The sequence below is a fragment of the Manis javanica genome, chromosome 5 (genome assembly GCF_040802235.1).
Source record: "Manis javanica isolate MJ-LG chromosome 5, MJ_LKY, whole genome shotgun sequence".
In the NCBI taxonomy this organism is placed as follows: Eukaryota; Metazoa; Chordata; class Mammalia; order Pholidota; family Manidae; genus Manis; species Manis javanica.
Window position 1 is genome coordinate 122,385,168 of NC_133160.1, and position 23,872 is coordinate 122,409,039.

The 23,872-nt window shown below is 35.1% G+C and overlaps 1 protein-coding gene across 2 annotated transcripts in view; it reads left to right on the forward strand.

Moving 5' to 3' along the window:
* Positions 1-23,872, forward strand: part of TECRL (trans-2,3-enoyl-CoA reductase like) — a 125,575-nt gene that overhangs the window by 63,950 nt on the left and 37,753 nt on the right. Inside the window, exons 3-4 of one of the 2 annotated variants that reach the window (XM_073237531.1) lie at positions 10,407-10,451; positions 22,756-22,844. In XM_073237531.1, the coding sequence (XP_073093632.1) occupies positions 10,407-10,451; positions 22,756-22,844 (134 nt within the window). Of the gene's footprint in view, positions 1-10,406; positions 10,452-22,755; positions 22,860-23,872 lie in introns of both variants that reach the window. The other variant, XM_073237530.1, reaches the window with a different exon arrangement.

A 23,872-nucleotide genomic window follows, 5' to 3' on the forward strand; every position in this document is an offset into this window, starting at 1 on the left:
TTTTAACTCTCTGTTCACTCGATTCTAAGATATTATAATTTATTTGTCTTCTCTGGCCCCTTATGCTCAGAGTCCTTTGAGGGGTTCTCTTCATTCTTTGGCTTCTTAAGTGCCAGTCCATCTCAGGTTCTATCTTCAACATTCTCCCATTTTCATTCTAATTTGTTTCCTCTTTTTGTGTGCTCTCAACAATTCCATTGATTATGAAAATATCAATAATAAATGAATGAAATCCCAGAACATTTGGTTGTATATTAAACTACCAATGTGGCACCTCAGTATCTTGTATATCCTGCAGACACCTCAGCAGAGATTCACTAGAATTTTGACACACAAAGCTGGGGAAATAGATTCAATCTGCAAACATTCAAGGTTTTTTTCAAATCCTAAAAATTTGGTGAAAACTGAAATGAAGTAACTATTGGAAAAATATATAACAAATGCAATTCATACTGAATCAACTTGCAATGTAAAATGCCATTAAAATGCCCCAGGGTTTACTGACATTGAGGATTTGTAGCTTTTCAACTGTGTATATGCTAAAAACCATTTTTATGTTTCTTGCTATATGCAGTAGTTTGATAATGAGAAACCATATCCATCCTAGGCACTTGTTTATATGTGATGCTCCAAACAATGTATATATTGGGTTTGGAGAATGGTAAATTAATGTAAAATTGTCTAACCCCAAAATTAATGTCTTAATTATAAGAGCAATTATCTGTGTCTGTGTGTATATATGTGTGGTTATATTAAGTATCTGTATATACACCCATATTATATTTATTAAAATTCTTAGATTGCATGTTGAAATATAATTTTCTGAAAGGGATCTATGACTATTAAATAAATTACTACTACTAAAAACCTACCAATTCCATGCCATTGTTATATTAGAAATCTGCACATTATCTTAGTTCTTATAACTACAGTTCAAGTCTTTGGAATTTTTTATCTAGATACCTATAATAGTCAGTTGGATACATTTTCTTATATATTGACTTGCTCTATTATCTTATCCCTACTGCCCTATTACCTCCAGAATCAAGTTCTTCATGGCATATAGGTCCTCATAATGTCCTTAAACTCTATGTGAGAGTGTGTATGTGTGTGTGTGTGTGTGTGTGTGTGTGTGTGTGTGTGTGTGTGTGTGTGTGTTTATCTTGGTGGCAGTAGAACAATCTATTTAATAATTTGAGGGGTGGAGTGGAGAATGTTTCCTTGGTTTTGTTTCTAGGAAACAAATTGTGTTGAACAGCAATTGTGTTTTAACTATGAGATTATTCCTACTTGATTATTTTCTCTGTTTTTATAACATACATTCACTTGTATGTGATTGATAAATAGGAGAATGATGTTAGAGAATGATATGCGGAATTTACAATTGTCATACACATTTTTTTCTGAGCATGGTATCATTTTGCACTGCCAAGGAATAGTTGTTGAATGCAAAGTACATAATATGATACACATGAACGTCTACACATTTCCATCAACCTTTTACTTTTTTTAAAAAAAGGTAAAGCCCCATATTTTGGGCATCAATCTTCCACTCACTGTATATATAGGGGTAATAAAAATAAGCATAGTTTAGTATACATCTTAATAAGTACATAAAGTAATTTCAGATATGAATTTCATGAATATGAAAAATAGGATAATGGAAAGAAGTAACAGGGAAGTAATACTGGGTTTGGCTCCATCAGATAGTATCAGTGAAATTCTCTGTGTATAGGAGTTATTCAGAAATAGATTCAGACACAGAATAGAATAGTTGAATATAACAGGGATTAGTGTTTTCCTGGTAATGAGATGGAGGGAAAGTAGGGCAAAGTAGTTAAGATCACTGGTTAGGGTGTAATATATATATATTTTTTTTAGATAAGTATTTTTTATTGAAGGGTAGTTGACACAGTATTACATTAGTTTCAGGTGTACAACATAATGATTCAACATTTACATACATGATAATTCTAGGTACCAGCTATCACCATACCAAGTTGTTACAATATTTTGACTATATTCCCTATGCTATATATTACATCCTGGTTACTTATTTATTTTACAATTGGAAGTGTGTACTTTTTTTTTTTTGTGAGGGCATCTCTCATATTTATTGATCAAATGGTTATTAACCACAATAAAATTCTGTATAGGGTGGTCAATGCTCAATGCACAATCATTAATCTACCCCAAGCCTAATTGTCATCAGTCTCCAATCTTCTGAAGCATAATGAACAAGTTCTTACATTGGAGAACAAATTTTTACATAGTGAATAAGTTACATGGTGAACATTACAAGGGCAGTCATCACAGAAGCTTTTGGTTTTGATCATGCATTATGAACTATAAACAGTTCAAATATGAATATTCATTTGATTTTTATACTTGATTTATATGTGGATACCACATTTCTCTCTTTATTATTATTATTTTTAATAAAATGCTGAAGTGGTAGGTAGATACAAGATAAAGGTAGAAAACACAGTTTAGTGTTCTAAGAGAGCAAATATAGATGATCAGGTGTGTGCCTGTAGACTATGTGTTAATCCAAGCTAGACAAGGGCAATAAAACATCCACATATGCAGAAGATTTCTCTCAGAATAGGGGGAGGAGGTTCTAAGCCTCACCTCTGTTGATCCCCATTTTCTCACCTGATGGCCCCCCTGTGACTGTGCCTGTCTTAGGTTGTTCCTCCCTTGAGGAATCTTACTTTAGGGTGTAATATTAGCTATGGTTCCTAAAATTCAGCCTAGAGAAGAATGGAAATAAGAAAATTATCTTTCACAGGAAGATATATCAAGAAGAAAGAAAATTATATAAGAAAAATATCACCCTGAAATTAATATGAAAATTGCTGTAAAATCTTTGAAGAATCAAAGAATATTTGAGCTAGAAATACTAGTTTAAGTAAGTATGAAGTAAAGGTGGTTGTGGAGAAAGTAAGATGCTTGAAACTTCCATTTTGGAGATAGTACATTTATTGATAAACATAGGACTCTGGAAAAGAGTGAGAGATAAAGAATATTTGAATTTTTGTAAGTTAAGGAATTAAAGGAGATGAAATTAATGCGATATTGAAATCACCAATAATGATAAATGAGTAGAGGAGGAGAGGATGTTCTGAGCTAAAGTCATGAGTGTTTTAGGTGGAAAGACCAGTCCACTATAAATCGCAACAAGAAGAAATAACAGTAAAGTCTGATGATATTTTTGGAAGCAGCATTTAATAGCTAAGAGGATTCCTAAATACACTTTCATGCTCACAATTTGGTGGGTTTGGTATGAAGAATAAACACCAGTTGAAAAATATGGAGAGAAGTTTTATATTAAAGCAAGAAGATGGAAGTATTTTTTGAGTGGGAGTTGATCATTTAGAAGTTTTTGCTGTTGACAGATTATGAATGCCCTAAAGTACATGGGGGAGTTTGAGAAGCCATGGAGAAGTGGACAGTCAGGTCCGATTCATGATTGTCCAAAGCAAACTTGGGAGAAGAGCCATTGTGCTGATGTATACTCTGGGAGATGTGGACAGAGCTGATGATGTCTAGTATAAATGGAATGGAGGCATTATGACCACTGTTGGTATTCCTTTAAAAGTATGGTGGATAATTATGTAAACAAACTGGCTATAAACTTAAAACAAGTGAAATAAATAAATAGTTTGGTTATACTCTATGTGCTATTCTTCCTTTCCCACATTATTATTGCTTTGTGCTTTATATTTTACTGTGAAACTGGCTTATTACTTTATGACTCTTGCTTTCAGACTTTTAATTTTATAATTCTGAATATGTGTTTATGCAGCTTGAAAATTCCCCATTTTTAGGACCATATCTGTTTTCCTACAGAAGTTTTGCTCTCTGTGATGGCTGACTATCCGATGCTATAAAACTCTATTTCCTTATTTGAATACTTAGTAATATCAAACTCTCTAGTAGATGCATTTCCTTTTCAAGGTCAGCAAATTATACAGATTGGTTAGTGCTGACTTGAGTGTTAAGACATTTTGTTATTTGGAAGGATGAACATAAAATGGTTCTCTTATTTTTAGACATAAACACTATCACACATATCATTTCTTATTGGCTTCCTTGATTCCATTTTAGCCTCATCACTTATTTATGTAGGTGGCATTTATAAGACTGCAAAGAAATGGTTTACAGGGAATAAAATGGCTCATTTGGTTCAAGTGAAGTACAGTACTGAATGAATCATTTCTAACAAATAAAACAACAGATTCAACAATATTAAATCAGCAACCAGTATTTTAGTACATTAAGGAAGAGTTTTGTATAATATGCTTGGTGTTTATTTCTTACAAAAAGGAAAACAATATATGTACTTGCCGTTTTGTTCAGGCTTGTAATATGATACTGTTTGGAAAGAGTATAACAGTACTAACTAATAAAACCAGAGGATCATGGGGAAGACAGTGTAGCACAGAGAAGAAAAGTAGTGACTGTGTGGCATCTTACCACACTGATGGACAGTGACTGCACTGGGGTATGGGGGGGACTTGATAATATGGGTAAATGTAGTAGCCACATTGTTTTTCATGTGAAACCTTCATAAGAGTGTATATCAATAATCCCTTAATAAAAAAACAATAACCAAAGTGCACAGGGCAGTCTGTTATGCCATCATGCTCCCCATTTAGGATTGACTTCCCTGGTTGGTGCTTCCTGGTCCTTAATTTTATTCTGTACATGAGAATATCCTGTTGGAAAATGTCTCTTGACCTACAAGAAAGGAAGAAGTTGTATACAGCTTTGGACACCAGAAGAATAAAATAGGTGGAAGTTATTAAGAAAAAGTTTGGCTTCAAATAATTAGAAAACTTTACTAATAAACAGCTCAATAATTAAAAATGCATCCTTTTATAATAGTGATTAATGTGACTAATCAATATTTCTAGATCATTTTTAAATGACACAAGGTATTTATAACACTTTATACCAATGAATACTTCCATTTTGTATTTTATCATTGTCCAGTATTTTGTTTGGTATATACATATAAATTATTTAAATTTATAATTTAAAAATTAAATCTATTTAAATTATAATCATTTTATGTCAACAAATTACATATATATCCTGCTATTTTATATAAAATTATCCACATGCATGCCAGTTTCTTTGTTTATTATTGTTTAGTTTATCTCATTTCTTAGTCCTGAATTCAATTTCTTTTTCTCAAAGTTGATCCTTCAGATACACATCTACTAACAGGCAGAAAGGGTCTGCTGAGTGTAGTAAGATTTAACAGTCTAATAATGTCTTTATTTTATATTTTCTTTAAAAGATACTTCATTTAGAAGATATTTGGCCATTACCTATTACACTTGCTATTTAGAAATCTGTCATCAATGTAATTGCCATTCTTGAAAATTTGAAAATATGAAAAATACAGAGAGAGTTAAAAACTCTGGATGACTTAATCTCCCTTCAGAGGGGATTTACTTTTGCTTCCTTTGGCTGGAGGGCTACATTTTGGAGATTACATATAGCTAAAAGAGATTGAGATAATTAAAAATTTGGCTTCATTCACTGTAAGTACTAGTTTATGTCTGATTTTTGCTTATTTTACAATATCAGTTGAAATATTAGGCTTTTACCTGGGCTTCTCCTTCTTGATTGGGTATAAATTCTGCCTTCTGTTTCCTACGGCTTGGGAATCTGTGAAAATCCCTGTTCAGCTGTCTCTTCCAATACAAGCAGATTTCCCTAGATGAGGTGTCTCCAGTTGCTGGACTCAGCTCTCTGTCCAAAGATTTTGGCTTTGTAATTCTTCATTTTTTTAATCATTCTGTGGAGATTTTGATAAAATATTTTGCCATACTTTCCTATCTATCCTCAAGAGGAAGTATGGGATGGAACACAGTTTACTATTGTAATTAATGGAATTCTTTATGTTTGTGTATGTCTAATATATGGTATGTTTTATCAAATGTATTTTACTCACATTCAAATGCTGAGACCATTTATAGGCTATCAAGCTGGACAGTTTACATCAACACTGAATTAGGTTGCTACACAGGTAATGATCATACATGTATTAATGGTCATTATGTGTACTTAAGATTCCCTGATGTTGAGTTCCAAACAAGAGCACTCTCAGATGCTAGAGAGGTGGAACACAAATGAAATTCTTATCAGTGTTCAGATTTCAGGAAGGAAACTGACAAGTTTCATTTCTGAAGCTCTGTTAAGACTTTTGGACACTAGGCAGCTTTCCTATCATTGCTGTACTCAATGCATAAGTAGGGTTGCTTAGCAACCAATTATAACTTTTTTTCCCCCAGTTGATACACAAACATATTGGGTTACCTTAAGCCATTAGATAATTTATTTCTGACTTCTTTTTTCTCGTTTTTATTTCCCTTCATTTCTTTCCTCAGAATGTGGGAATGCTACAATAGAACCCTGAGTTGTCTTTCATATAATGAAATGTATGTGTGTGTGTGTGTGTGTGTATGTGTAGATTCACTTTTTCTGTTCAAAAGGGTTATTGGAAAGAACAATTGATAAACTTTAAATGTATAAGGCTACATTTTCTTGAGCCTTACACTCTAGAGGTTTTTTTTTTGACAGATGTCATTATTTTTCTGAAGGTATAGAATCTATTTCTTAATATCTTATGTGTATCAATTATTTTATGGGTCTTCTTTGCCTCTTCTTCTCTGGAATATCATCTTCCAGATTAGCCTCTGAGACAGGGAAGGAACAGAGAGCAGCCCCTGTGCAGTTAGAGCAAGATAAGGGCCCTGGGAAGGAACAAACGGGATGCTCACTAAAGGACCTGGGGAATGTGAAAAACAGGAGACTTGCAGCTGAAACAATGCAACAATGTTCAAGAAGGTCCTCGCTGAACCTCCATGATATAAAACCATTTTTACTGACTATTAAGTCAGATAGCTCATGTAGCTTGACCAAGGCATGCTAGTTAAAAACAAAAATGCCCTTTAGTATGATCGGCGAAAGTATAGCTGGCATTCTGACGGGAACCTATAAAAAACAAATGGCTTCTCTCCCTCCTCAAAGCAGCACGCATAAAACCCTTAGACCTGAGCCTATAAATGGCAGCTTTGCCCCTCCAGGCTGGGAGTTCTATATCTTGACTTCTCTCTCTCCATAATAAACCTCTTTCTTGCTTATCTACCTTGAGCGTTTGTGAAGTTCATGCTTCAACTCCGTAAACAAGAACCCAGGTATCATCTTTTCAGGGGCTTGTCTGGGATCTCTCCCTGTTCTCAGCCGCCTAGAAGGTACCTACCATTCCCTACTATTCTCGCTTTAAGGAATTCCTTCCTTACCTATACTCACCTGATTTGTTCGAGAATTCTTTCTCACCCAGAGTCAAGAACCTTCCCCCGTCCAGGTTGAGGTTTCTCCTAGCGCTTCACCTAGTGCGCAGGGAGAGACCTCCCCAGACGCAGCTGCCCAGAAACAATATAACACATAGGTTTCAGTTAAGTGTTTAATACTCTGTAATCAAGATCTATTAATAATGATTTTAGTGTCTTACAAACTATGTCATAGTGAATGACTTTTAGGTATGCTTTAGTCTGTATGCCCTAATTAGCTCTATATTTTCATATACATAAGGATAAGTTTAGTAGATGCCACTAGTAAGTCAAGAACAAAACATTTCACCTATCTATTGATGACTTTTATCACTTCTAAAATTGGATCTCAAGAAACATGAATGTTGCATTTCAGTTAAAATTTATGCTGTTGACCAATATCCTATAGAAGAAATTCTAATCATAAGAAATGATGGCAATTAATTTAACAGTCTTAGATCAAAAGAAAGCTTGAGAAGGTGTCTATCATATGTACTTGAGTGAATGTGACTTACTATGTATTTTACCTGATTTATAACCAATATAACTTATATTGTTGCCTTTCTTAAGTATCAAAAATTAAAAAAACTCTTGGTGAACTAAAATAATCAACTCCTTCAAATGCATTTTTTTCTTATAGGATTTAATTCAATCTTAGAGACAATTTTTATGTAGAAGTTCCATAATAAATATTTTTTGGAAATTAAAAAATATATTTTTGGGGCCCATGGATTTCAAGATTATTTTATGATTCAGAATAAAGAATGCATATTAGTCTTATAAAAACAGAAATGTATTTATACAATTTAAGCTACTAAACCAAAGTTCAAGAAACTATACTTAACCTACCTAGAATTTGTTCCAATATATTGTAGCCAGTGATATGACAATTCATTTCTATCCTATTCCTTTATGTAGTGCTAAGAATAACATACTGATTTCATTTTTTCGACTTACTCCTGGGTCACAACCATTAGTTTGGGAAATACAATCTTACTAAAATAATGTATTTTAATTACATGAAGTTATTACTTCTTTAGAATGTTATTACATTCTAATAACACTTAACCATTACTAAGGAAAGAACTCTAAGGCATGGTTAAAATGTGATAAGAGTTACAAAATCAAGTTCAACATCAGAGATAATTTAAGATACTGGCACATGCATTAGATCTAGTATGCAGTCATAATTCAGCTGTGAGCCAGTTGTCCAACTTCAATGTACTCAGCATTATAAATAATATTCTATGCTACTAATCCACACTAAAAATCCTTAACCAACATATGTTCTTTATCCTTTGTAAACTGTATTTTTCTTCTGCCTTTCTCCCAGCTTAATCCACCTTACCCTAACAAGCACAGAGCATCTAAAATTTATGTTTTGTTCTTTGAAAAGATGACTGAAACTAACATAAAGGCTTATACAGGCAGTTAATAACTTTCTTTCACTAGGACACTGTTCAAAGGCCACAACCTATAAATGCCAAGTTTATTTGATAGGTAGATTTATAGTTTCTCCCTACAGAGAGAGTGGTAAGGACGTGGATTTCCCTTTAGGCATTTAGAGCTTCTAACTTCTCTAATTAATCATTGTGGAGTCAGTCAGTATTCACTCATCTAGTTCACAGATCTATTTACCTACAATGATGGAGTTAGTTTTGCTTTGCATTTCCACCATCAGAGGCATCATAAAGTACTCTTGGGTGTGATGTCTGATAGGAATATTTTTAAAATAGAAATTAACAGCTTATGTACAGTTGTCATGGGTAACAATGACTATTTGTGCAATATAAATAGATTCCCATTAGGTCTGTATTTTCTCCATAACCCATATAGGAGTTAATTAAAATTTACAGAAGGCTCTGTTGCATGAATGTGCATCATATCTTTAGTAGCAGATTTTCACTTTTATTAGTAAAAAAAAAATTTTTTTTAATATTTTTTAAACAAATAATGTTAGTGTACATTCCAGAACAATTGGCTAAATAATAAAAATTGTATTACTAAATACAAAAACAAAATATAGTCTTTTACTGAACATTTTCTAATTTAAAATATCAAATGTCAGAATTCAAAGTGTGTGCTTTCCTGTTTGCCAAGCTATTACTAAATTTATTTAGAAATAATCCTCAGTGTCTTTTAATTTGTGATTACCATTTTTGACTTATGAGTTACTTGTAAGAACTTTTATGTATAAACTGTCTTTTTGCAGTAAATATAGAGATAATTGGTTACAATAGTCTAGTTTTGTCACATTATCACTCTTACAACTTAAAATGTAATGTTTGGAAAACCAAGTAACATTTGTGGAATATTTCTTTTACAATATTCTTATTTTAATTTAAGTTAATTTGGTTAAAATTGGACCTCAGAGTTAAAAATTAAATTTTCAGTGGAGACTTTAATAACACAGAATTCATTTTAAGAGAAAATAGTTATATTCTGATTATTATGAACCAATTTTTTTATTATGGTTGTGTATAATAAAGATGTTTTGATTTTTCTATCCAAATAGAATTCTTCAGCAATCTATTCATTGTAATGGTAATGTAAGAAGATACTAAAGTGATGTTTCTGCTATGATTATTATGCCAAAAAATATTAAAAGTCAATAACACAAATTATTGTGATAGAGTACCTTATTCCTAATAGAGAAAATAACCCACTTTCATGTACCAATATTCAATAATTTAAAATGAGATCAAAGTTCTCCACTTTTAAATGAATATGTTTAAGGTTTTTATTGAAGAATAACTTACAAAAAGGACATGAATTATAGATCATATATCTTGGTACATGACCATAAACTGAAGGCATCTACATAATCAGTTCCCAGATCAAGACACAGAAAATTACTACCCTTAGCTCCTGTCATGCTTTCTTCCAGACTATCCACCACTGAGTGTAGGCACACTGTTAACGTCAACCGCTGTTTCCATTTCTGACACCATTGCATTCACTGCCTAAACTCTAATGTTTTGCAATAGAAACTACTAGATTTAAAAATGTGTTTATACTTTTGTTAACAATGAAATATTATTGCTTTTCATTGAATAGGTCCAAAATGGTACCCTTCCCGAGTTGGCCTGCAGTTAGAACATGGTAAGAAAAAACTTTCAGTGATCTATTTATTTGGAATTCCTTTCTGGTCATCAATAGTTAATATCTATTTAAACTTAACTAAATGGCAGACATTGTGATAAGGGCTCTAAATATATCAATTAATTCTCCTAATAAGTTATTGCTCTATTTTTATGGAATCAGGAATTTTAGTCTCAAGGAGATAATGATCACACATTCAGTGTGTATTGGAGGCAGTATCTGAACTAACATCTTTCTGTCTCTAAAGCTTTTATGCTATATTCCCTAATTCTACTGCTTCCTAATATATTCTCAGGGACATGGCTTAGCTTTTTCTTCCTTTTCTTTTCTTTCTTTCTTTCTTTTTTTACATTCTACAGCAAAATAAAAAAGGTAAGGAGGAGCATAAATGAATGTATTTTAGAGAGAAGTATTGCATATACATTGGTAAGCCTCAACTCAAAATTTCAAGCCCTATTCTACATTCAGAAAATTTATAAAGATACGCTTAAAAATGAGTCCTGCTAAGAATCATTGTAATTGATATTACATCAACTGGATCTTAAATTTGGGTTTGTTAAGTACAAGCTGTGGGTAGAATATAAATTTTGAAGGAATACTTAGTCAAAGTCCCTAATAGTAAATCTACAGGAGGTATCTATTAAAGAATTTCAATCTCTAAATTTTTCCATACAAGGGCAAGTTTGGTTTTTTTTTTTTTTCTGGTGCTTTCGCAAATATTCAAGATATCCTTTCTTAAGAGATTAAATTCACTTAAGAACAAATGATTAGAGGTGGAGCCAACATGGCAGCGTGAGTAGGACAGCGGGAATCACCTCTCAAAAACATATATTTTTTTGAAAATACAACAAATACAACTAATCCTAAAGAGAGACCAGAAGACACACGACAACAGCTTGACTACATCGACATGTGCAAGAGCCCAGCACCTGGTGAAAGGGATAAGATACAAGCCCTGGCCAGCAGGACCCCAGCACACCTCCCCCCAGCTCCTGGAGGGAGGGAGAGGGAGCCCAGGAATGCTAAACACCCAGCCCCAGCCACCCACACCAGAGCGCAGACACAGTGCATGCGTGGAGGGCTGGAAACTAGGGAAATAGGGCAGCAAGACCACTGAGCGGGTGCTGAAGCTGATGCCCCTGTGACAAAGAAAAGCCAGTGCTCTTTGAAAGTCTTAAAGGGACAGGGATTTAACAGCTAGATGGAAATAACACAGGTCACAGCCCAGTGGCTGGAAATTATAGGGAAAACTGGGTGCACTAACCCCCTGGGCAACAGCTCTGAGACCCCTTACGGAGGTAAACAGCCAAACAGCCCCCCCTAGTCCATTACCCCTCCCGGCGCTGCGAAAGCAGAGAAACAGCCGAAGGCAAAACATGCCCACAGAAAGGCAGAAAGGAAAATTCCTACACTTCGGCCGGGCAAGACACAAAGACCCAGCATACACGCAATTACACAAAACAAGCCACTAGGGGTCGCAGTTGTCCCAGTAAAGAAAGGCCAGTAGCAAGTGAAAAGTTTGGCCCTCCCAGCTGAAAGTCAATAGCACCTGTCAACATGAAAAGGCAAAAAAATATGATCCAGAGAAGACTAACCCAGACAGCTTCAGCATCTGCTGCATCTTCCCCACAAAAGGAACCTGGGGAGATAGATTTAGCCAGTCTTCCTGAAAAAGAATTCAAAACAAAAGTCATAACCATGCTGATGACTTGCAGAGAAATATGCAAGAACTAAGGAAGGAGAATACAGAAATAAAAAAAGCTCTGGAAGGACTTCAAAACAGAATGGATGAAATGCAAGAGACCATCAATGGTCTAGAAAACAGAGAACAGGAACGCAGAGAAGTTGATGCAGAGAGAGATAAAAGTATCTCCAGGAATGAAAGAATTCTAAGAGAGCTGAGTGACCAATCAAAAAGGAACAATATACGCATTATAGGAATACCAGAAGAAGAAGAGAGAGGAAAAGGGATAGAAAGTGTCTTTGAAGAAATAATTGCCAAAAACTTCCCCAAACTAGGGGAAGAAATGGCCTCTCAGACCACAGAGGTACACAGAACTCCCATGACAAGGGATCCAAGAAGGGCAACACCAAGACACATAATAATTAAAATGGCAAAGATCAAAGACAAGGACAAAGTATTAAAGGCAGCCAGAGAGAAAAAAAAAGTTACCTACAAAGGAAAACCTATCAGGCTATCATCAGACTTCTCAACAGAAACCCTACAGGTCAGAAAAGAAAGGCATGATATACTTAATGCAATGAAAGAGAAGGGCCTCGAACCAAGACTACTGTATCCAGCATGAATATCATTTAAATATGAAGGAGGGATTAAACAATTCTCAGACAAGAAAAAGGTGAGGGAATTTGCTTCCCACAAACCACCTCTTCAGGGCATCTTATAGGGACTGCTCTAGATGGGAGCACTCCTAAAAAGAGCACAGAACAAAACACCCAACATATGAAGAAGGGAGGAGGAGGAATAAGAAGGGAGAGAAATAAAGAATCATCAGACCGTGTGTATAATAGCTCAACAAGCGAGTTAAGTTAGACAGTAAGATAATAAAGAAGCGAACCCTGAAGCTTTGGTAACCACAAACTTAAAGCCTGCAATGGCAATAAGTTCATACCTTTCAATAATCACACTAAATGTAAATGGACCGAATGCACCAATCAAAAGACACAGAGTAATAGAATGGATAAAAAAGCAAGATCCATCCATATGCTGCTTACAAGACACTCACCTCAAACCCAAAGACATGCACAGACTTAAAGTCAAGGGATGGAAAAAGATATTTCAGGCAAAGAACAAAGAGAAGAAAGCAGGTGTTGCAATTCTGGTATCAGACAAGACAGACCTCAAAATAAAGAAAGTAACAAAAGACAAAGAAGGACATTACATAATGATAAAGGGCTCAGTCCAACAAGAGGATATAACCATTATAAATATATATGCACCCAATACAGGAGCACCAACATACCTGAAACAAATATTAACAGAACTAAAGGAGGAAATAGAATGCAATGCATTCATTCTAGGAGACTTCAACACACCACTCACTCCAAAGAACAGATCCACCAGACAGAAAATAAGTAAGGACACAGAGGCACTGAACAACACACTAGAACAGATGGACCTAATAGACATCTACAGAACTCTACATCCAAAAGCAACAGGATACACAGTCTTCTCAAGTGCACATGGAACATTCGCCAGAATAGACCACATACTAGGCCACAAAAAGAGCCTCAGTAAATTCCAAAAGATTGAAATCCTACCAACCAACTTTTCAGACCACAAAGGCATAAAACTAGAAATAAACTGTACAAAGAAAGCAAAAATGCTCACTAACACATGGAGGCTTAACACCACGCTTCTAAATAGTCAATGGATCAATGACCAAATCAAAATGGAGATACAGCAATATATGGAAACAAACGACAACAACAACACAAAGCCCCAACTACTGTGGGAGACAGCAAAAGCAGTCTTAAAAGGAAAGTATATAGCAATCCAAGCATATTTAAAAAAGGAAGAACAATCCCAAATGAAAGGTCTAATGTCACAATTATCGAAATTGGAAAAAGAAGAACAAATGAGGCCTAAGGTCAGCCGAAGGAGGGACATAATAAAGATCAGAGAAGAAATAAATAAAATTGAGAAGAATAAAACAATAGCAAAAATCAATGAAACCAAGAGTTGGTTCTTCGAGAAAATAAACAAAATAGACAAGCCTCTAGGCAAACTTATTAAGAGGAAAAGAGAGTCAACACAAATCAACAGTATCAGAAACAAGAAAGGAAAAATCACGACGGACTCACAGAAATACAAAGAATTATTAGAGAATACTATGAAAACCTATATGCTAACAAGCTGGGAAAACTAGGAGAAATGAACAACTTCCTAGAAAAATACAACCTTCCAAGACTGACCCAGAAGAAACAGAAAATCTAAACAGACCAATTACCAGCAACGAAATTGAAGTGGTAATCGAAAAACTACCAAAGAACAAAACCCCCGGGCCATATGGATTGACCTCAGAATTTTATCAGACATACAGGGAAGACATAATACCCATTCTCCTTAAAGTTTTCCAAAAAATAGAAGAGGAGGGGATACTTCCAAACTCATTCTATGAAGCTAACATCACCCTAATACCAAAACCAGGCAAAGACCCCACCAAAAAAGAAAACTACAGACCAATATCCCTGATGAACGTAGATGCAAAAATACTCAACAAAATATTAGCAAACTGAATTCAAAAATACATCAAAAGGATCATACACCATGACCAAGTGGGTTTCATCCCAGGGATGCAAGGATGGCACAACATTTGAAAATCCATCAACATCATCCACCACATCAACAAAAAGAAAGACAAAACCCACATGATCATTTCCATAGATGCTGAAAAAGCATTCGACAAAATTCAACATCCATTCATGATAAAAACTCTCAGCAAAATGGGTATAGATGGCAAGTACCTCAACATAATAAAGGCCATCTATGAAAAACCCACAGCCAACATTATATTGAACAGCGAGAAGCTGAAAGCTTTTCCTCTGAGATCGGGAACTAGACAGGGATGCCCACTCTCCCCACTGTTATTTAACATAGTACTGGAGGTCCTAGCCACGGCAATCAGACAAAACAAAAAAATACAAGGAATCCAGATTGGTAAAGAAGAAGTTAAACTGTCACTATTTGCAGATGACATGATACTGTACATAAAAAACCCTAAAGACTCCACCCCAAAACTACTAGAACTGATATCAGAAGACAGCAAAATTGCAGGATACAAAATCAACACACAGAAATCTGTGGCTTTCCTATACACTAACAATGAACCAAGAGAAAGAGAAATCAGGAAAACAACTCCATTCACAATTGCATCAAAAAAAATGAAATACCTAGGAATAAACCAAACCAAAGAAGTGAAAGACTTATACTCTGAAAACTACAAGTCACTCTTAAGAGAAATTAAAGGGGACACTAACAGATGGAAACGCATCCCATGCTCATGGCTAGGAAGAATTAATATTGTCAAAATGGCCATCCTGCCCAAAGCAATATACAGATTTGATGCAATCCCTATGAAACTACCAGCAACATTCTTCAATGAACTGGAACAAATAATTCAGAAATTCATATGGAACCACCAAAGACCCCGAATAGCCAAAGCAATCCTGAGAAAGAAGAATAAAGTAGGGGGGAGCTCACTCCCCAACTTCAAGCTCTATTATAAAGCCATAGTAATCAAGACAATTTGGTACTGGCACAAGAACAGAGCCACAGACCAATGGAACAGACTAGAGAATCCAGATATTAACCCAGACATATATGGTCAATTAATATTTGATAAAGGAGCCATGGACATACAATGGCAAAATGACAGTCTCTTCAACAGATGGTGCTGGCAAAACTGGACAGCTACATGTAGGAGAATGAAACTGCACCATTGTCTAATCCCATATACAAAAGTAAACTCAAAATGGATCAAAGACCTGAATGTAAGTCATGAAACCATTAAACTCTTGGAAAAAAACATAGGCAAAAACCTCTTAGACATAAACATGAGTGACCTCTTCTTGAACATATCTCCCTGGGCAAGGAAAACAACAGCAAAAATGAACAAGTGGTACTATATTAAGCTGAAAAGCTTCTGTACAGCAAAAGACACCATCAATAGAACAAAAAGGAACCCTACAGTATGGGAGAATATATTTGAAAATGACAGATCCGATAAAGGCTTGATGTCCAGAATATATAAAGAGCTCACATGCCTCATCAAACAAAAAACAAATAACCCAATTAAAAAATGGGCACAGGAACTGAACAGACGGTTCTCCAAAAAAGAAATACAGATGGCCAACAGACACATGAAAAGATGCTCCACATCGCTAATTATCAGAGAAATGCAAATTAAAACTACAATGAGGTATCACCTCACACCAGTAAGGATCACCATCATGGAAAAGACAAACAACAACAAATGTTGGTGAGGTTGCGGAGAAAGGGGAACCTTCCTACACTGCTGGGGGAATGTAAATTAGTTCAACCATTGTGGAAAGCAGTACAGAGGTACATCAAAATGCTCAAAATAGACTTACCATTTGACCCAGGAATTGCACTCCTAGGAATTTACCCTAAGAATGCAGCAATCAAGTATGAGAAAGACCAATGCACCCCTATGTTTATCGCAGCACTATTTACAATAGCCAAGAATTGGAAGCAACCTAAATGTCCATCGATAGATGAATGGATAAAGAAGCTGTGGTACATATACACAATGGACTACTCAGCCATAAGAAAAGGGCAAATCCTACCATTTGCAGCAACATGGATGAAGCTGGAGGGTATTATGCTCAGTGAAACAAGCCAAGCGGAGAAAGAGAAATACCAAATGATTTCACACATCTGTGGAGTATAAGAACAAAGGAAAAACTGAAGGAACAAAATAGCAGCAGAATCACAGAACTCAAGAATGGACTAACGGGTACTAAAGGGAAAGGGACTGGGGAGGATGGGTGGGTAGGGAGGGATAAGGGAGGGGGAGAAAAAGGGGGGTATTAAGATTAGCATGCATGGAGAGGTGGGAGAAAGGGGAGTGCTGTACAACACAGAGAAGACAAGTAGTGATTCTACAACATTTTGCTACGCTGATGGACAGTGACTGTAAAGGGGTATATAAGGGGGACCTGGTATAGGGGAGAGCCTAGTAAACAAAATATTCGTCATTAAGTGTAGATTAATGTTAAAAAGAAAAAAAGCAGTTCCTGTGTGGTGACCTCCAATGAGTTCTACACAATGATATAAAGGGCATATCAAAGTGTAGGCATAGGGTCTGTTTGTGTTTATACAGAGGATCAAAGCCTAATTTGGCTACCCCGAAAATGAACTAAGATACGATATGAAAAAGAACTTCCAACATCAGCACTCTCGGGAAGACTCATGCCAGAAGATGACCATCAAAAAACCCCAACAAAGATCCATGCACTGCTACAGGTGTAGATGCACTCATCCCACCAGTTCCTGGACTTGCCATGGGAATGAAGAAGGAGATATCTAAGCTGGCCTGTGCATACAGCATAACAACAAATTTGACTGGATCTAAACTGTTGGAACTCAACCAAGAATTAGGAGAAGTGCAAATTGTAGCGCTCCAAAATCTTACAACTACAAACTATTTACTGTTAAAAGAACATGTGGGATGTGAACAGTCCCCAGGAATGGGTTATTTTAATTTGTCTGATTTCTCTCAGACTGTTCAAGTTCAGTTGGACAATATTCACCATATTATAGATAAGTTTTCACAAATGCCTAAGGTGCATAACTGGTTTTCTTGGTTTCACTGGAGATGGCTGGTAATTACAGGTATGCTTTGGTTATGTAACTGTACTCCTATTATGTTAATGTGTGTGTGCAATTTAATTAGTAGTTTAAAAACCTATACATGCTGAAGTTACTCTACAAGAAGGTATGTCAAAGAAATAATCAATCTTCCCAGGTTTTCTTCCACCTGCTACTTCTATAGCTTTTCTTCTTCCTTCCTAATTATAACCCTTAAGTTGAATTCGTGCCTCATATCGAATTTACCGAGTATCATAATTCTTCCAAGTAGTAAAGACACCTCAAGACAAATGCTGGCCATAGAAGCCACAGGGCATAAATCTGCAAAGAAGTAAAAAGCTAACCTTTTCAAACAATAAGGCTTCTCTCTCACTTACCAACATAACATTTCCCTGTATGGCCCCAGAAGATGACTGGTTAGCCAGAGACGGGTAAGATTCCTCAAGGGAGGAACAAGCTATGACAAGCACAGTCGCAGGGGGGCCATCAGGTGAGAAAATGGGGATCAATAGAGGTGAGGCTTAGAACCTCCCCACCCCCCGTTCTGAGAGAAATCTTCTGCATATGTGGATGTTTTATTGCCCTTGTCTAGCTTGGATTAACACATAGTCTACAGGCACACACCTGATCATCTACATTTGCTCTCTTACAACACTAAACTATGTTTTCTACCTTTCTCTTGTATCTACCTACCACTTCAGCATTTTATTAAAAATAATAATAATAAAGAGAGAAATGTGGTATCCATATATAAATCAAGTATAAAAATCAAATGAATATTCATATTTGAACTGACTGTTTATAGTTCATAATGCATGATCAAAACCAAAAGCCTCTGTGATGACTGCCCTTGTAATGTTTACCATGTAACTTATTCACTATGTAAGAATTTGTTCTCCATATAAGAACTTGTTCGTTATGCTTCAGAAGATTGGAGACTGATGACAATTAGGCTTGGGGTGGATTAATGATTGTGCATTGAGCATTCACTCCCCTATACAGAATTTTATTGTGGTTAACAACCATTTTATCAATAAATATGAGAGATGCCCTCACAAAAAGAAAAAAAAAGTACACACTTCCAATTGTAAAATAAATAAGTAACCAGGATGTAATGTATAGCATAGGGAATATAGTCAAAATATTGTAACAACTTGGTATGGTGATAGCTGGTACCTAGAATTATCATGTATATAAATGTTAAATCACTGTGTTGTACACCTGAAACTAATGTAATACTGTGTGTCAACTACCCTTCAATAAAAAAAAAAAGAACAAATGATTATTTCCTTGTATCTCCCTGAGATGGTAAGTTTGTTCACCTTGCTATCTTAAATATCCCATCCTTCCCTGAGACCTCTATGTTGAAGATACAGCAATCCATGGCATTCTTAGAAGTCATACTTCCTTGGTGGTCTCAGATTCTTCTAAGCTCAAATGTTCAAGGAAAATTCCAGTCTGGCTAGAATTTAAAAAAGAAGAACTCTTGTTTTTATTTTAGCATGTGCCAGGCTCATAAATGCCTTTCAACATATGGACGCTGAAATAACTGAGTGAAAAAGTGGTTCTGTTTTCTGAACTTGACTCACATAATGAAGACTCTGAAAATGCCACAGTTATCGACATAACACATAATTTCAATTTGAAGGACACTACAAGAACTGGAGGATATCTGCTAGTTTAACCTTTCTGGTGAATATGACTTTCACATTTCCCTCACATTTATTTTGCTGATTAAGTGTACCAAGGTCTCAGGTGAATGAGGTATAGCAGTGGAAGTGTCCTTGAATAAGCCTGTGATGACATATTTGAAAAAAAGAGTCAACTCATTTAGAGAAATAAGCAGGATGTGGTACAAAGAGGTTACTTGGAGTAATTCAGAATTTTAAACCTGACTCTCTTACCTATTTATAGGGTCTTCTTTTGTAAACTGGAGTTAATAAAGAGCCTAATTCATGGTTTGTTGTCCCTTTCTTGTGTTACTTTTTTTGTGTTAAGTAAGATTATGGTTATAAGGTGCCAAGACTTATCATTTATAAAGTACCAAATTTATAAATTTATAGTCCCAAAATTACTGTTTCCTTACACAGAAGATAGCACTAAAATATAAATAAAATAGCAGAATTGATTTTTATGGGGAAAAGAGCAAACATTTGTTTAGCTCCGTGGTTCTGCTGAGCTGGAATGGACTTGGCTTTACTGGGCTAGGCTCACTCATTAAGCTGCAGTCAGCTGTTGGACTGGTGGTGACTGGCTGGTCTAGTGTGGCCACAACTGCAGCCAATCCTCTGTTCTCTGTGGTCTCTCACGTTCTAGCAGTCTCTTCTGGGCTATTCTCATGTCCATGCGGTACAACAAATGAGCACAAGCACTGAAGAATGTTGAGGCCCAGGCTTAGAACTGGCATATGATCTCTTGCTACACATTCTGTTAGCCAAAGAAGGTCCCTAGGCTCACCCACACTCAAGGTCATGCAGAAGCGGACACCAAGTATGAACAGGAGGAAATGAAAGTCATATTGTAAATGGTGTGAGTATGGCAATGGTAAAGAATTGCAGCCATTATTGCAACAAATCTGTCATAAAACTGGTAACTAAAATGTGTTCTCTTCCTAGCTTGATTAAGTACTTCATAATGTCCTGCAGTTACAGTGTTGAATTTCTAATTCGTGGAATCTAGAAAGGGGAGGCAGGGGGAGAATTGGTCATTGGTGGAACTCCTCTATCTTGCTTACTTCAAGAAACAGAAGTGGAAACTAATTCCTTCCCAAACAGTGTTAATAGGTGTATGTTGAGAAGATATTAGCACTTTCAAGTGGTAACGAGCCAACAGAATTTTTTAACATTTCTTCCTGTTATATATGATTGTCACAATGACAACACTGATCATTTTGCTATCAAAATCTTTTCCTTGATCCACGTTGTATTAGCTTCATATTTCTGTGAAACAAGTCACCACAAATTTAGTAGCTTAAAACAACACTTCTTTATCAGCTGGACACAGTACAGCTGGAGTCTCTGCTCAGAGTATCACAGGGCTGGAATCAAGCTGCTGGCTGCTGAATTCTCATCTGAAGGCTTGAGAAAATCCCACTTTCATCTTCATTCTGAGTGTTGGCAGTATTCATCTTGTGATTGTGTGACAGAGGTCCCTGTTTTCTTGCTAGCTGACAGCTCCTACAGATGTTTTCAGTTCCTAGAGGCCACCTGCATTAGTTTTGATGTGGCCTTCTCCATCTTCAGCCAGCAATGGTACAGTGAATCTTTCTAATGTATTAAATGTCTGAATTCCTTTCACTGATCTCTTAAATCACAAGATCTAAATAAATTATTAGCTCAGGCCCACCTGGATAATTTCTCTTTTGAAGCCATATAGCATAATCTAATTAACAAAGTGAGAGTCTATATTTATATATTAAATTGGATTTATCAAATTATATCTTCAAAATTAATATATAGGAATTGCATATTTTTATTTTACTTTAAAATAACTTTAATTATAAATACATATCAATGTCTTAGATTCTTAAAATCATCTAATAATAGTTGTAAATTAACATTTTACTGTTTCTCTCAAAAATAGAGAATGGAAAGACACCTTTTCATTATTATGGATAATATAAATCACAAATAGAGTAACATAAAGAATAATATAAATAACAACAACAACAGAAACACTAATAGTATTATACTTGTGAGATTCATCCACGTAGGTATATGTAGCTCTAGTCCAGTCATTTTTCTTTCTGTATTGTATATCTTTGAATAAAACAAAATATTTTTATCCATTGTCTCCTTTATGAGCATTTAAAATTTGTACAAGATTTCTGCCTTTAAAAATTGTGCTAAAATGGAACATCTTTGCATATATCTTCCAGTATACATATGCCAGATTTATCTAATATTTATTTTTTGAATGGACCATTTCTTTTATATGTCTTGTAATTCTGTTTATTTTCCTCCTATTTCATGAGAAACTCCTTCTCAGTAATCTTTTCTTCCTTTAATAGCCTAGCACCTCAAAAACTCAGTCTCAGTTTCCATTCTCTTCTTTCCAAACCAGATACATAAATAATCTTATCAAGCTCCATAGCTTTAAATATTAATGGCTTTCAAATATCTACAGACACACCTACCCAAATCCCTACTTGACATTTGAATGTCTAATAAATATCATGCACTTAACATAACTTACTCTTAACACAGATCTTAATTTTCACCCCCAAATTCTGCTCCTTCCTTAATGTTCAAGTTAGTTAATTAGATTACAATGCACCTAAGTGCTCAGGCCAAAAATCTAAGAGCTGTCATTTTTCTCACTGAATCCTCTCAAGCACAAATTGCTCTATGTTCAAAACGTATCTGGAATTGGTGGTTTTCAACACTTCCACCAGTGCCAACTTAATCCAAAAGACATTACCATTCCCTGTTTGATGAATTTTTAGTTCCTTGTAAGTAATTTTGCTTTTCTTCTTCCCATTTCTACACAGCATGCTTAGTGATTTTTTAAAAAGTTACATCATATCACTCACCTGGTGCATTGCAGTGACCAATGATACTTATATACCCCCAAATAATTAATCCTGTAATAAAATCATTTAGACAATAGCTAAGGTCTAAATCTAGTGAAACCCAAAATTATACTTTAAAAATAAATTGAATCATATTTTATTATGATATTATCTAACATTACATTTCATGGAGCACAAAAGGATAGCAGTTAGTGGTAGTCTGTACTTTTTTAAGGTAACTTTGGAAAACCACTGTGCATTTGAAAGATTTCTGGGTATGCTTTATAAAATGCATTTATTCAGATTTTATTTTACTTTAAAGACTTATTATGCATTGCAATTTCTATGTAAAATTCATCCTTAGTTTCATTGGTTTCACATTAAAAACTGGTTGTTATTATGTCTTGAAATTGTATTAAAATAGTATTTCCTTATTATTTAAGGTGGGCCTTTTTTAAAGGACTACATAACCATCCAAAGCATTGCAGCTTCCTCCATGGTCACACTCTATTTTACAGACCTAGGTCAACAGGTCAGTTGGACGACAGTAAGTATTAATTTGAAATACAGTATACACACCTCACATTTTGATGTGAGTAATATGTTGACAGGATTTTTCTATCTAATACATAGTGAAGCAAAACATTATACCGAATGTTATTTTAAACTGTCCATTCTTGCTGTGATCAATGGCAAAGTTCCATTTAAGAACTGGAACAATTGGAAATACAACAGCTGAAAGAAGCAAGATAAATTCCCTTTTTTTAAAGTGTCTGTCCATCCTATGACTGACTGATGGGTCCCTTTCTGCTTCCCCTCTGCCTTGTCAGTGAAATGATATTCCTTCAGCTTTATCCTAAGAGCCTGGGGATAAAGTAGACTCTTGACTTTGGAAAGAGGAAGATACAAAATTCAATAAAATATGTTCCAAGTCAAGGGGGGAAAGTTTGGGAACTGTGAGTGATGCAGCAGAACTTCCTGGAATTGGGAAGGTGCTGGTTATTGGCTTTTCTTGGAGAAGCAGCTTTCAGTAGTGGCAACTGAACCCAGTGGCCTTAGAAGAGTGGAGACCACATTAAAAGACATGGAGGACTAAGAAGTAGAGAAAGTACTTGACACTAGTTCAAGAATACTGAACTATTTATGAGTAATGGAATAAATAGATAAATGGAATAGCTTCAGTAGTGGGAGGGTATGCTATTGATATTTGCTGACACACATAGTGAGTTAATCTGATAAATAATTTTGACACCAATATATGAAGGATAGTGTGATTTTAAATTAAATTAAATTATATTATTTATTTTTAAGTGAAATTCTTTTAAATTAATTTTTAGATTGAATTATTCTTAATAATTATATTTTTAAATTAAACTATTTTATTTATATTGCTTAGGCTTTTTTAAAAATTTTGGTATCATTAATGTTCAATTACTTGAACATTATGGTTACTAGACTCCCCCCATTATCAAGTCCCCTCCACATATCCCATTACAGTCAGTGTCCATCAGCATAGCAAGATGCTATAGAATCATTACTTGTCTTTGTATATACTGCCTT